The 15,428-nt window shown below is 35.2% G+C and overlaps 1 protein-coding gene across 1 annotated transcript in view; it reads left to right on the plus strand.

The window, feature by feature from the left end:
* Pde3a (phosphodiesterase 3A) overlaps positions 1 to 15,428 on the plus strand; it is a 309,213-nt gene that overhangs the window by 277,367 nt on the left and 16,418 nt on the right. The window contains exons 11-14 of the mRNA XM_047549421.1: positions 5,596 to 5,709; positions 5,827 to 6,026; positions 7,703 to 7,906; positions 8,646 to 8,801. Coding sequence (XP_047405377.1) covers positions 5,596 to 5,709; positions 5,827 to 6,026; positions 7,703 to 7,906; positions 8,646 to 8,801 — 674 coding nt within the window. The remainder of the gene's footprint in view (positions 1 to 5,595; positions 5,710 to 5,826; positions 6,027 to 7,702; positions 7,907 to 8,645; positions 8,802 to 15,428) is intronic.

A 15,428-nucleotide genomic window follows, 5' to 3' on the forward strand; every position in this document is an offset into this window, starting at 1 on the left:
TGATATCTGAAAAGTTAAATCACTAAATATTGAACTTAACATAAGATAAATCTAGATGTCACTTAGAGTAAGATGATGATCTAATTAATGGAATAGAAAAGAAAAGGCATCTGGAAATGGTTATGGAAAAGTGATTAGAAACATTTTAATAGACAGGTAAATGAAAATTTAAGGAAAAGACAAAATCAAGTATGAGAGCTTTGAGTATTGTGAGAATGTCATTTATAATAATGAAATTGGAACACAGACAAGGTTTTATATTTTCAATATGCAGCGTTTCATGTAACATCAATCAGAACACAAAAGTAGAATTGTTCATAAAATACTACAGAATATGTGGAACTGGAGGAAATGTCCACAGGCCCAACCATATATATTGTAGAAATGTGTTGAAATCATGTACTTCCAGGAAACAAATATACACAGAAAAACATAGTACAAAAATAATATATTGGTTGGAGCATGTCTTAGAAATGTGTCATTTTAGTCATGTTTTAAACATCCAAGTTTTTAATTTGCTTTTATGCACCTTGGACTTCAAAAGCCCAAGTCTTTTGTAGTTGCCAAGAGTTGAAATTAAATTTGAAAAGGCACATATATGAATACAGATAAAGCACAAGTATTTCCAGAACCTAGTGACTTATTATTAGCATATTGGTTTTCAAAATGTTATCCACCTGGTATACTGAAATGAAAATGTATGTGATAGGAAAGGAAAATGAAGGGTTGAGTTGGAAAATGAGATTTGCTGGAGAATATGGAAACAAAATGTAGAAAAAGTAAGATAGTGGAGTAGAAGAAAGAGGAGATTAACAACACCAGGCCCCTTGGGAATGTCTGGCTGAGGAGGCCATGGAAGTTGGAAGAGATATATGAGAGATGATTAATTGAAGGCATCTTGAGATAACCCTTTCTTAGTACAGTTTCCCCAAGGCTCCCTCTGGTTGGATGCCAGTGACTGACATAAGTGTTAGAGATTTCTTGAAAGTTAAGGAGTTATGTAAATAAATTTTTATAGAAAGGAAGCCACTGAAAACACTAAGAACAGCTAGTCACCAGCCTGGATTTCCAAATGAATGTTTTATTTTCAAACACATGTTAGTGATACTGTTAGTGTTAGCCAAGTTTTATTGAGTTTGAATTGATACTAGTCTCCACAGATATGATCGTGAAGAATAGCCAGTATTCAAGTATAAAATAATTCCAGATTCTGTAGTTTATTATTCATTTTAAGTTTCTTATTATACTTTTATATGCTATAAATGAAATTTTTTGTGAAATAGAGTTCTTCATGTCAAAAGAATTTTCTAGAATAAATCTGCTTGTGTTGTTAGAGGTCCCAGACACTTTTTAATAAAATAATTTATTTACATTTACAAAAGAAAAGCTTTTGCTTGATTGGTGTTCACGTTTATGGGCTAGGGTTGTATTTTTAGACAAATATGGTATTTAGTAAAAGTTTTGTTTATTTGTTATAAGCACATATAAAAACTTGCTATTTGTCTAATTATTTTAACATTTGTTGCTAAATAATTATATTTATAATGACTCTATTTAAATAAATTCATAACTAATAAAAATCCCCGAGGAACCAAAGTAAAAATAGAAATGTATTCACTTTAATATGACAATGCAGTAATATATAAGAAACCAAATTTTTATCATAGTGCTAAGAATACCTTTTAAATTTTTCAAGAGACAAGGGAAAGTGTAAATGCTTTTACATTTTGCCTAAAAATTGAGTAATCGGGATATATATGTGAGAAGGAAGGAGGGAAGAAAGAAACTATATGAAGTAGCATTGGGGAAAGCAAGAAATGTAGGAAACTCATTGATAGAAATGTAATAAAAGTATATTTGTTCATAACTATTGGCATAAATTAAGCATGATTGATACTCATTTGTATGGGGAGGTACATAATAATGTTTGATAATATTTGTAATCCCTTTCAGTTGGGCATTTTGGCTACTAAAGAAGATATTCATCATGTTTATTCAAAGATCAAAGGTCTTCGTTTTTTATGTGTTAGGATGCTTTTTCTGATTGCAAAGACTTTCCTCTCTAAAATAGATTCTTCTGTTTTGAATCATCTCATTCTTATTGTTCCAGTTCGAGAAGTGAGCAGAATGGAATGGCTCAGTACTGCCTGTGGTCATGGAGCTATTAATGTCAGCAGTGAGAGCAGACTTGGCCTGTGTTTAGCTCAGTTCAGTTCAGCCATACGTGATGTGCCCACTGATGTTAGAGCTAGATGCTGAGGTGACGTGAAATAAACTGGAGGGGCGGAACTATTACAGTACTAGATATATTCCAAAGTGGGAAAAAAAAAAATGGCTCAAAGTGTTGCTTCTGGCCAAGCATTGGTGGTGCATGCCTGTAGTCGTAGCTACTCAGTAGGCCAAGGCAGAAGGATCACACGTTTGAGACCAATCTCCACAACTTAGCAAGACCCTGTTTCAAAATAAAAGGAGCCTGAGATATAACGGAGTGGGTACATCACCCCTGGGTTCAATCCCCAGTACTGCAAGAAATAAAGTGTTGTTTCTATTCTTTACTACTTTCTTTTCTCTTATGGTATGTAGATGCATAGACAGAATTTTAAGTTAAAAAAAATGTATAAATTTGTTTCTAAAATCTACAAATTTGACATACAACTCCAACCATCCAACAGTTCAGTTTAACTCTGTTTTTTAGGGTATGGAGGAAGTTGAAAGAACAAATATATCAAGGGAGAAGAAGGAGATGGGCAATTCTGGAAAGGAGGCAGGATGTGTATCATGTGTTAGTGTGTGCTTGTGTGTTTGTCAAGGAGGGAGGGCGTCTTGCCACATTGGTGAGGGAATTACTAGAATGTTAGGAGTTGGTCCCAAATGCAGAAATGAAGTGAGAAGGATGATAATAATGGGTGAAATCAAAATAGCCCTGATATCATTTTTTTAAATCACTCTCAGTTCCCAGCTATGGCCAGAACAAATAAAGAGTCTTTGAGCACATTCATATATTATATGAAAACCTCTCAATGTCTTATGAAAACCTCTCAATGACCTGGCTGACTTCTTTCCTCAGTGCTCTTGCTTCTAAGCTGGATCACCAGAGAGTTAATGCAAAAGCAATAGAGATATAAGCATTTGATATAATATTTGGACATAGTACATACTAAGTAAATATTTGTTTAGCAAACATGTCATTAACTGATGATAAGACAGATGGTTTTCCAGTCTGCTCACATGATTGAAGACAGAGTAATTCTCCTAAACATATGCATATATACCTAGACATGTGTATTTAACCGCTTAGATTTGGTGAGCTATGTTTCATTTACTACTTTTAAACCTATTCTTAGAAAACAAAAAGAGCCACTTTTTTTTTTTTTTTTTTATGTACCTGACTTCATAAAATGAGCTTGACAACTTTCCTTCTCTTTATACCTTCAGAACTAAATCATTGAGATGGGATTGTTTGTTCATCAAAATTTTGTAAAATGACTCATGAAGTCTTCCAGACCTGGGCCTTGAGATAGGGGACAGGAGAGAGGGCAGTACAACTCCACAAGCTCTGTCAACACCCCAATACTTCCCCATCCTCCCTTGTAACGCCGGGCTCATGCACAGGCTATTCTGACTTGTAGCAGGAAGGGACCACCTTGCCTGCAGTCATATTTCCAGTTGCAATAGGAAAAGGAACCTGAGAAGCTCACTCCCAACAATGGTGCCCTCTCCCCCAAGTGACATTTTCTTCCTCTACCAGAGCATCAAAGCCTCCTAACCTCCCCAAGAGCTTAGAACAGCTTTTATTTGAGCTCTTCAATCCTTTTCTTACAAATCTATCCTTAAATATGGGAGAAAGCCAGTGATCTGCACTAGTTGCTGCTGTCTTGTTCTACAGCAACAGCATATTTTATGGGAATAATATTTATCATTAATTGGTAGCTACCTGTGTATTGGCACGTTAACACATAGTCCCTTCTGTGAGTCTCAGAATTGTGTGATGAAATTGGCACTCTTATCCCCATATTTTTTTAAGAAAAGGAAATGAGATTTTTAAAAATCTAGTTTTCAAGATAAGAAAGCAAGTTTTAAGTAATTCACTTAATATAATGTGGATGACAAATATCAGAGCAAAGACAAATCCAGATTTGTCTCAAATTCAGAAAATGCTACTGTGGTCAATTCTGTGCATGGCACAGGTACAGACATAAAATGGGATAGTAATTGTCTCATCTGGAAGTTTTCTATAAATGTATTGGGCTTATATCATTTGAGATCACCTATATTGAGGCATACAGATGCTAATCTTAATAAAACTGCTTAGATGACTATCCAATACCAGTGTTCGCCTCCAGCAGTGACTCAGGTACACGGGTTTTGCTCTTTCCTTCTTGGGAGCCTGGGGGCTTCTCTAGGAAAGTTTTCCTGGGGAGATCTAGGCCCCTGGATTTAATTCCTGAGGTGTATACCTATGATTTAGATATGTGACAAAACACAGATTTCTCAGAGTTGCCAGGAAAAAGCAGGGACCATCTGCCTGCAGACCACCTGTACTTCCTCTCTCTCTTCAGACCAGCAACAGGTGTTTCTCTTACATTCCCTTTATCATTCTTCTGTTCTTCTATTTCTCTCTTATCACCCGTTGACAATTATTTAGGAAGTAATTTATTTTATTGGAGAAAGAAATGGTATCATGGTTGATTAGAGGAAATGAAATCTGTAAAGTTATTACATTCAGGATAGAGCATACCAATCAATGTATCAGAGGGACAGATAAACAAGAAAAAACACTTGGAAGAATTTTACCATAAAAAGTGACCCAAAAGCACACTGGCTACTTGGTTGTGGTTCAAAATAAGTTGAACTGTGCATATAAATGAGGCCTCCCTCCACCTGATAATGACAGAAAGACTAATGATTTTGGTTTTTCCACAATTTATACTCTCCCAAATGACTCAATTCCCTACATTATTGAAGAAAAAGATTCTTACTTTTTCTCTTTTCATATTTCCTAGAAATATATCCAACTTAGAATTTCTTGATCAGATAACATAATCAACCTTGGCTTTGAATTTTGCCTAGAGGACTTACCGTACATATGAAAAAGAAATGCTGTCCATTGTTATTGCAACACTTAAGATTTATATAGAAGAATAGTACTGCATTCTATTCACAAATTATATTTGGATGCCATTTGTCAGAGGTGAAATGTAAGGTTGTGATATAGTTGAAGTCTATTGAGGCTCTTTCTTTTGTTCTGGCCCCTTGCATAACCTCATATGGAGGATGAATAAACACAAGAGGAAACACTACAGATATTTCACATAGTGAGTTTCCTATATGTAGGTTTCTAATAGACTCTAGACACGGATTTTTCTACTTCAGATACCATGCATACTGGATTCTGTGTGTATTGTTTTTCTTTGTTAAAAAGGATTTTAAGGAGTTATGGAAGAGTATTCAAAGAGATTTGTTCTAGAGAGGTTAGCAGGTATTCATGGGGATGCTAAACTGTTAGGACCAAGCTTTTTATCCAGTAGATGGCACTCTAGGTCCTTGGTCCCCAAAGTTCACCAACTGATGACAGTTCCTTTGCGTTGGTTACAGATCACAACAGAGTCCACGCCACTGATGTCTTACATGCTGTTTGGTATCTTACTACACAGCCTATTCCAGGCCTCTCAACTGTGATTAATGATCACGGATCAGCAAGTGATTCAGGTATGTATCAAGCATGTCTGTGCTAGAGGAACACATGGTTTTATAAGAGAGTCGAAACAAATATTTTCAGTTTCATAGTTTTTAAAAATTTCTATTAATTTCATTTTCTCTCCTCAGATTCTGACAGTGGATTTACACATGGACATATGGGATATGTATTTTCAAAAATGTATAATGTGCCAGATGATAAGTATGGATGTCTGTCGGGGAATATTCCTGCCTTAGAACTCATGGCACTATACGTAGCTGCAGCCATGCATGACTATGATCACCCGGGAAGGACTAATGCTTTCCTGGTGGCCACTAGTGCCCCTCAGGTAAATCTTTAGATTTTGATTAGGAGAACTAATCTAGTATAGAGATTTATCTGAAGAAAATTAATTTTATGAATTTGGCTTATACCAAGTAAATATAAACCAAACTATACTTAGTCATAGGATAAAATTCCTAAAGATCATGCTAATTTTGAAGGAAAAAAAATCATTGTTCCAAGATATTCATGGTGGGTACACAGCTTTATTACTCCTTTCTAGTTTTCTTCTGAAGAAGAAAAATCTAGCTGAGTCCATGCTAACAAACCTCCTCAACAACAACAAAAGGGAACCCAGGTAAATGCTCCTTTCAGAAAAGATTAAAGAACCAAATCGTTGTTGGACTTTTAAGAATGTAAGTCTTCTTTGTATGCAAATCCTAATCCTTGAAAATATATTCATGATAACAACCATGAATTGTTAAGATCTATCGATTGACTGGTAGGAATTTAAGATCAATTTATTTCATTTGTCTGAAGGAATTTTTTTTTAACCTACACATAGATTTCAAAAATTAATAGCTTTATAAAGTCCAAGTCAAAAATTAATCACTAAATTTTGGCATCTCCACCTATATAATGAATCCCAGTTTCCCCTTGATATTTGGTAACTTGAATCATCCTGAGACTCTCTGCTTCCAAGAGGAGCTAGAGTCCAGCCTGATCCTGTGGTTCCTTGTTTGCCTTTTGTCTTTTATCTCACTCTCATTCATTTCCCCAACCTTTCTTCTGGACTATTCCATAATTGTTCTTGAATCTATATACAATGAAAATACTATTTTTTCCCCTACCAACTTCATCTTCTTTCTGCATACCCTTTATACACCAGAATTTGTTTCCCTAAAGATGGGGGACATCCTCTTGCCAGCATAGTTGATTCTTCGGAGTTTCCTGAAGATCTGGTTTACTCACCTTAACATGGATATTCATGTGCTTAGCCTTTCCCAGGCCTATGTCTTTTCTTCCTCCATAAGCTGTCTCTCACACTAGTGTTCAAGCATTTTTTTAGGCGACTTCTCTTTTTTCTTTTTTCTCACAACTTTTACATTATTAGAGAATTCCCAAACAAGTAGATGTTTACTATATATCTTTAATTACTAGATACTTCCCATGGCTGAGTATGGGGTGAAAATGTTTTGGATTGGAGGCATCCCAGGGATTCCATTCTTCCTCAATAGTTACATGTGTTTAACTAAGAGGAAGTAATCCCCCCGTTGCCTCATACAGAGAGTAACCAAGTTGCCTTGTAGGGATAATTGGTATATTTATATGTATGTATGTGTATAAAGATACATGTATGTTTCAACTTATATATGTATATAATAAATTTCTGCACCCTGTAAAGAAATCTAAAGAAAAACATTTTAAGAAACACTAACTCTATTAAGATAGGCTACTACCCCTCACTTGTAATAATAATTTGGGAAAAAGTTTCAAGGAAAAGAACTTGTATGACTGAAAAGCATATTTAACCAGGAAAAGGAATCAGCAGTCAAGATGTGGCAGTAAATGATTCTTAATAACCGGCGCTCAGAACACTACTTTTTTTTTTTTTTTTTTGGCTCCATGGGGCAAAGAAAAAAAAAAAAAGGAGCAATTTCAAAAGCAGTGCATATTCTCCTTTATTTTGTGATTCTCTTTTAAACTTAGCCACTGACATCTTACTCTCTTACTCTTGCCCAGGCGGTGCTGTACAATGATCGTTCAGTTCTGGAGAACCATCACGCAGCTGCAGCTTGGAATCTTTTCATGTCCCGGCCAGAGTATAACTTCCTAGTTAACCTTGACCATGTAGAATTCAAGCACTTCCGTTTCCTTGTCATTGAAGCAATTTTAGCCACTGACCTGAAGAAACACTTCGACTTTGTAGCCAAATTTAATGCCAAGGTAACTAGATTCATACCAGTCTTCAACTTAGGGCCACATGGAAAGATGTCACGGAAACAAAGTGTTGAACACAATTCAGTTGCTGTCAATTCTTGTGTATCAACTGTGAAAATGAAATGCAATTAATATGTTTAGCCAGAGCAGACATAGAAGGTAGTGCTCTGAATCTAGCTAATTGAGGAGTTAAGTCTCTGTTTGATATATTATACTTTGTTCTACAGAGAAATAATACAGTAGATGTATGGGTTTTATTAGCTTTAATTTGCTCTCCTCTTTATGGTATAATTATATAAATTATCTGGCAGTAATAAAGGTCAAAAACTTGATACAAAGATGTCATATTTCAAATATTAATGCCTAAACATTAATTCAAGATAAATTTCTTATCATTTGTAACTATAATATTTTAATAATAATTGATATGCTGATTTTAAATAGCATTTATTGTCAATTCCATTGTTCATTATTTTACTTTTTAGATTAACTATTTTACTATTTCTGGAAGCCATGGTCTTATTCTCGTGGTTTTGGGGATTGAATCCAGAACCTCATGGTTTGCTAGGCAAGCACTTTTCCAAAGAACTACATCCTCAGTCCAAATAACATTATTTTAAATATCTAAGTTTCTAACTATTTAGTATTTTGATTTCCACATAATAGAAAAAGTGTATTCTATTTTTTTTCCTGTTCAATTTTTGCTTTCCCGAGGCAAATCATTTTAACTTTATCCTTCAAACAGGTGAATGATGATGTTGGAATAGATTGGACTAATGAAAATGATCGTCTATTGGTTTGTCAAATGTGTATAAAGTTGGCTGATATTAATGGACCAGCCAAATGTAAAGAACTCCATCTTCAGTGGACAGAGGGTATTGTCAATGAATTTTATGAACAGGTAACTACTTGAACCATTTAATCTATCTTAACCTACATTTTCAGGCTACTCATTAAGTCTCCAAAGCTTCCATAAGGCTGCTAGGAATTATGATCACTCTCTTTTATATTCATGATTTTATCAAAAAAAAAAAGAAAAAAAATCCTGTTCAGTTTTGATCAGGAACTTAAAACTGACACATAAAAAAGACTCAACTATAACCATAGAACCCCAAGACAAAGTTTTTTGTAGGTATTTGGGGGAAGGATGTTGAAATAATTGAATGACTTAGTAAGACATTAGAAAGACCCTTGAAATACTGTTTTTTCAGCAGATTTATTTATTATAATAAAAGTTAGTTTAAATTTAAATGGCAGAACATATACTACATTAAATTCATTTACTTTTCCAATATAGTTAATAACAACAGTACATAAAAGCTAAAATATTGACATTCTATTTTCTATAACAAGGAGAGTTAACAGACTACCAGAAAAGGCCCCATAATAACATAAGTGCAACACAATAGTCCCCAGGTTACCCTGCATTGACCAGATTAAGCTTGAAGCTTTCTGTTTAACGTTATGAACTTCTTTCTTAAGAAAATGTGAGGTGAGGGAGTAGGGGTGAAGGACAGGAATCAGTGAATGAAAGAACATGAACAGTGAAGCAACAGAAGTAATGGAGTGAGCGAGTATCTTCTAATGTCTTAAAGACTCCTTAGAAGTATAGGATAGGTTTATTATAATATTGGTGTTGAGAATAAAGATAGTAAATTATAAAAAGTACTCAATACAGATCTGATTCATAAGAAATGTCAGATCCCTCTCCACTATCCTACATGTTTGTGAACATTACCAGTCTATAGAAGTTATCAGGAGATAGAGCTTAGGTCAGTGTCAGAGAAAAATTTGTAATACTAAAGATATCCCATCATAGGGTGCAGTACCTGATAAAGTAATGAATGTCTGTCATTGGAGATGTTTAAACGGGAATTAGAATGAACTATGGGTATTATAGGCAGTAGGCATATACAGAATAAAAAGGTTTATGCTTTTTGAAAAAAATATGTTGCCTTTCCTAGGAATGGAATTATTTCTTGATCCTGAAATATTGAAATGCTCAAAAAATGTGAAGGAAAAGGAAAATCCACTTATAACATTTCAACTCTTTAGGCATAATCTTTGTTGATATTTAGGAATATTTCCTTCTTAATTTTTCTAGGTAACCTCTGGTTTATTTTTTTTTTCTTTTTTTTTATTGTAAACAAATGGGATACATGTTGTTTCTCTGTACATAGAGTAAAGGCATACCATATGTGTAATCATAAATTTACATAGGGTGATGTTGGTTGATTCATTCTGTTATTTTTCCCCTTCCCCCCACCCCTCCCATCCCTCTTTTCCCTCTATACAGTCCTTCCTTCCCCAATTCTTGCCCCCCTCCCTAACCCTCACTCTAACCCTAAAACTAACCCCTCCCATGCCCCATTATGTATCATCATCCACTTATCAGCGAGATCATTCTTCCTTTGGTTTTTTGAGATTGGCTTATCTCACTTAGCATGATATTCTCCAGTTATGTCCATTTGCCTGCAAATGCCATAATTTTATCATTCTTTATGGCTGAGTAATATTCCATTGTATATATATGCCACAGTTTCATTCATCAACTGAAGGGCATCTAGGTTGGTTCCACAATCTGGCTGTGGTGAATTGAGCAGCAATGAACATTGATGTGGCTGTATCTCTGTAATATGCTGATTGTAAGTCCTTTGGGTATAGGCCAAGGAGTGGGATAGCTGTGTCAAATGGTAGTTCCATTCCAAGTTTTCTAAGGAATCTCCATACTGCCTTCCAGAGTGGCTGCACTAATTTGCAACCCCACCAGCAATGTATTAGTGTACCTTTTTCCTCATATCCTCGCCAACACCTATTGTTGCTTATGTTCTTGATAATTGCCATTCTAATTGAGGTGAGATGGAATCTTAGTGTAGTTTTGATTTGCATTTCTCTTATTACTGAAGATGGGGAACATTTTTTCATATGTTTGTTGATTGTTTGTAGGTCTTCTTCTGTGAAGTGTCTGTTCATTTCCTTAGACCATTTGTCGATTGGGTTATTTGTAGTCTTGGTGTTGAGTTTTTTGAGTTCTTTATAGATTCTAGAGATTAGTGCTCTATCTGAAGTATGATTGGCAAAGATTTTCTCCCACTCTGTAGGCTCTTTCTTCGCATTGCTGATAGTTTCCTTTGCTGAGAGAAAGCTTTTTAGTTTGAATCTATCCCAGTTGTTGATTCTTGCTTTTATTTCTTGTGCTATGGGAGTCCTGTTGAGAAAGTCTGGTCCTAAGACAACATGTTGAAAATCTGGACCTACTTTTTCTTCTATAAGATGCAGGGTCTCTGGTCTGATTCCGAGGTCCTTAATCCATTTTGAGTTTAGTTTTGTGCACGGTGAGAGATATGGGTTTAGTTTCATTTTGTTGCATATGGATTTCCAATTTTCCCAGCACCATTTGTTGAAGAGGCTATCTTTTCTCCATTGCATATTTTTGGTCCCTTTGTCTAGTATGAGGAAATTATTTGGGTTTGTGTCCATGTCCTCTATTCTGTACCATTGATCTACCTGTCTATTTTGGTACCAATACCATGCCGTTTTTGTTACTATTGCTTTGTAGTACAGTTGAAGTTCAGGTATTGCAATACCCCCTGCTTCATTTTTCCCGCGAAGGATTGCTTTAGCAATTCTGGGTTTCTTATTCTTCCAGATGAATTTCATGATTGCTTGTTCTACTTCTGTAAGGTACATCGTTGGGATTTTAATTGGAATTGCATTGAATCTGTATAGCACTTTTGGTAGTATCGCCATTTTGACAATATTAATTCTGCCTATCCAGGAACATGGGAGATCTTTCCATTTTCTAAGGTGTTCTTTAATTTCTTTCTTTAGTGTTCTGTAGTTCTCATTGTAGAGGTCTTTCACCTCTTTTGTGAGATTGATTCCCAAGTATTTTATTTTTTTCGAGGCTATTGTGAATGGGGTAGTTTTCCTAATTTCTCTTTCTGAAGATTCATCACTTATGTATAAAAATGCATTGGATTTATGAGCATTGATCTTGTATCCTGCTACTTTACTGAATTCACTTATGAGTTCTAAGAGTTTTCTGGTGGAATTTCCAGGTTCCTCTAAGTATATAATCATATCATCAGCAAATAGGGATAGTTTGAGTTCTTCTTTTCCAGTTCATATCCCTTTAATTTCTTTGGTTTGTCTAATTGCTCTGGCTAGAGTTTCAAGGACGATATTGAATAGGAGTGGTGAGAGAGGGCATCCGTGCCTTGTTCCAGACTTTAGGGGGAATGCTTTCAGTTTTTCACCATTAAGAATGATATTAGCCATGGGCTTAGCATAGATGGCCTTTACAATGTTAAGGAACGTTCCCACTATCCCTATTTTTTCTAGTGTTTGGAGCATGAAGGGGTGCTGTATTTTATCAAATGCTTTTTCTGCATCTATTGAAATAATCATGTAATTCTTAACTTTAAGTCTGTTGATATGGTTAATGACATTTATTGATTTCCTGATGTTGAACCAACCTTGCATCCCTGGGATGAAACCCACTTGATCATGGTGCACTATCTTTTTAATATGTTTTTGTATGCGATTTGCTAAAATTTTGTTTAGAATTTTTGTGTCGATGTTCATTAAGGATATTGGTCTGAAATTTTCTTTCCTCGATGTGTCTCTGTCTGGTTTAGGTATCAGGGTGATATTGGCTTCGTAGAATGAGTTTGGGAGGGTTTCCTCCTCTTCTATTTCATGGAATACTTTGAAAAGTATTGGAATGAGCTCTTCTTTAAAGGTTTTGTAGAACTCGGCTGAGAAACCATCAGGTCCTGGACTTTTCTTTGTTGGTAGGCTTTTGATGACTTCTTCTATTTCATTACTTGAAATTGGTCTATTTAAATTGTGTGTGTCCTTCTCGTTTAGTTTAGGCAATTCATAGGTCTCTAGAAACTTGTTGATATCTTCGAAATTTTCTATTTTGTTGGAGTATAGATTTTCAAAATAGCTTCTAATTATGTTTTGTACTTCAGTCGTGTCTGTTGTGATATTTCCTTGTTCATTCCGAATTTTGGTGATTTGGGTTTTCTCTCGTCTTCTCTTTGTTAGTGTGGTTAAAGGTTTATCAATTTTGCTTATTTTTTCGAAGAACCAACTATTTATTTTGTCAATTTTTTGTATTGTTTCTTTTGTTTCAATTTCGTTGATTTCGGCTCTGATTTTAACTATTTCCTGTCTTCTACTACTTTTGGTGTTGGTCTGTTCTTCTTTTTCTAGGGCTTTGAGCTGTAGTGTTAGGTTGTTTATTTGTTGAGTTTTCCTTCTTTTATTGAATGCGCTCCATGAAATAAATTTTCCTCTAAGTACTGCTTTCATAGTGTCCCAGAGATTTTGATATGATGTTTCTTTGTTCTCATTTACCTCTAAGAATTTTTTAATTTCCTTCCTAATATCTTCTGTTATCCATTCATCATATAATAGCATATTGTTTAATCTCCAGGTGTTGGAGTAATTTCTGTTTTTTACTCTTTCATTTATTTCTAGTTTCAATCCATTATGATCTGATAAAATACAAGGTAGTGTCTCTATCTTCTTGTATTTGCTGACATTAGCTTTGTGGTATAATATATGGTCTATTTTAGAGAAGGATCCATGTGCTGCTGAGAAGAAAGTGTATTCACTCTTCGTTGGATGGTATATTCTATAAATGTCTGTTAAGTCTAAATTATTGATTGTGTTATTGAGATCTATGGTTTCTTTATTCAATTTTTGTTTGGAAGATCTACCCAGTGGTGAGAGAGGTGTGTTAAAATCGCCTAGTATTATTGTGTTGTGGTCTATTTGAATTCTGGATTTGAGAAGGATTTGTTTGACGTACATGGATGAGCCAATGTTCAGGGCATAGATATTTAATGATTTTTATGTCTTGCTGATTTATGACTCCCTTAAGCAGTATGAAGTGTCCTTCTTTATCCCTTCTGATTAACTTTGGCTTGAAGTCCACTTTATCTGAAATGAGGATGGATACCCCAACTTTTTTGCTGGGTCCATGTGCATGGTAAGTTTTTTCCCATCCTTTCACCTTTAGTCTTTGGGTATCTCTTTCTAAGAGATGAGTCTCTTGTAGGCAACATATTGTTGGATCTTTCTTTTTTATCCAATCTGCCAGTCTATGTCTTTTGATTGATGAATTCAGGCCATTAATATTCAGGGTTATTATTGAGATATGATTTGTATTCCCGGTCATTTGACTCATTTTATTCATTTATTTGTTTATTTTTGACACGACTTGGTTCCTCTTTATTTGAGAGTTCCTTTAGGATATCTCCTCCCTTTGCTGATTTGCTTCTTTGTTTTTCATCTCTTCTTCATGGAATATTTTGCTGAGAATGTTCTGTAATGCTGGCTTTCTTTTTGTATATTCTTTTAGCTTTTGTTTATCATGGAAGGATTTTATTTCGTCGTCAAATCTGTAGGTAAGTTTTGCTGGGTATAAGATTCTTGGTTGGCATCCATTTTCTTTTAGGGCTTGAAAAATCTTATTCCAGGCCCTTCCAGCTTTTAAGGTCTGGATTGAAAAATCTGCTGATATCCATATTGGTTTCCCCCTGAATGTAATTTGGTTCTTTTCTCTCGCGGCCTTTAAAATTCTGTCTTTATTTTGTATGTTAGGTATTTTCATTATAATGTGCCTTGGTGTGGGTCTGTTGTAATTTTGTGTATTTGGAGTCCTATAAGCCTCTTGAACTTGATTTTCCATTTCATTCTTCAGATTTGGGAAATTTTCTGAAATTATCTCATTGAATAGGTTGTTCATTCCTTTGGTTTGTTTCTCTAAGCCTTCCTCAATCCCAATAATTCTCAAATTTGGCCTTTTCATGATATCCCATAGTTCTTGGAGATTCTGTTCATGATTTCTTACCATCTTCTCTGTTTGTTCAACTTTGTTTTCGAGGTTAAATATTTTGTCTTCAATATCTGAGGTTCTGTCTTCCAGGTGTTCTATCCTATTGGTTGTGCTTTCTATGGAGTTCTTAATTTGGTTTATTATTTCCTTCATTTCAAGGATTTCTGTTTGGTTTTTTTTCAATATCTCTAACTCTTTATTGAAATGTTCTTTTGCTTCCTGCATTTGCTCTTTTAACTGTCGATTGGTGCGTTCATTCAGTGCCTGCATTTGCTCTTTCATTTCATCGTTTGCTTCCCTTATCATGTTAATTATGTACATTCTGAACTCCCTTTCTGACATTTCTTCTGCCATGCTGTCATTGGATTTTATTGATGTAACATCCAGATTTGTTTGAGGTATTTCCTTCCCTTGTTTTCTCATGTTGTTCAGGTATCAGTGGACTGCAGAGATGTTACAGATTTCCTCTATTGACTTATAATGTCCCTGAAGATTGCTAGTGTATCCCCTCTTATCCTTCAGTAGCCTGAAGTCTTAGAGGAAGTTGATACTGCGGTGTTCCCCTAGGTAGCTGCCTCTCTAGGGGTGGTGGTCTTCAGGTGGGGTATATTCCCTGCGGTGGGCAGAGGTGCCTCTACTTGTTGACCAATGGTCATCCAAAGGGGAACTAGACTG

The sequence above is a fragment of the Sciurus carolinensis genome, chromosome 4, assembly GCF_902686445.1.
Source record: "Sciurus carolinensis chromosome 4, mSciCar1.2, whole genome shotgun sequence".
Lineage (NCBI taxonomy): Eukaryota > Metazoa > Chordata > Mammalia > Rodentia > Sciuridae > Sciurus > Sciurus carolinensis.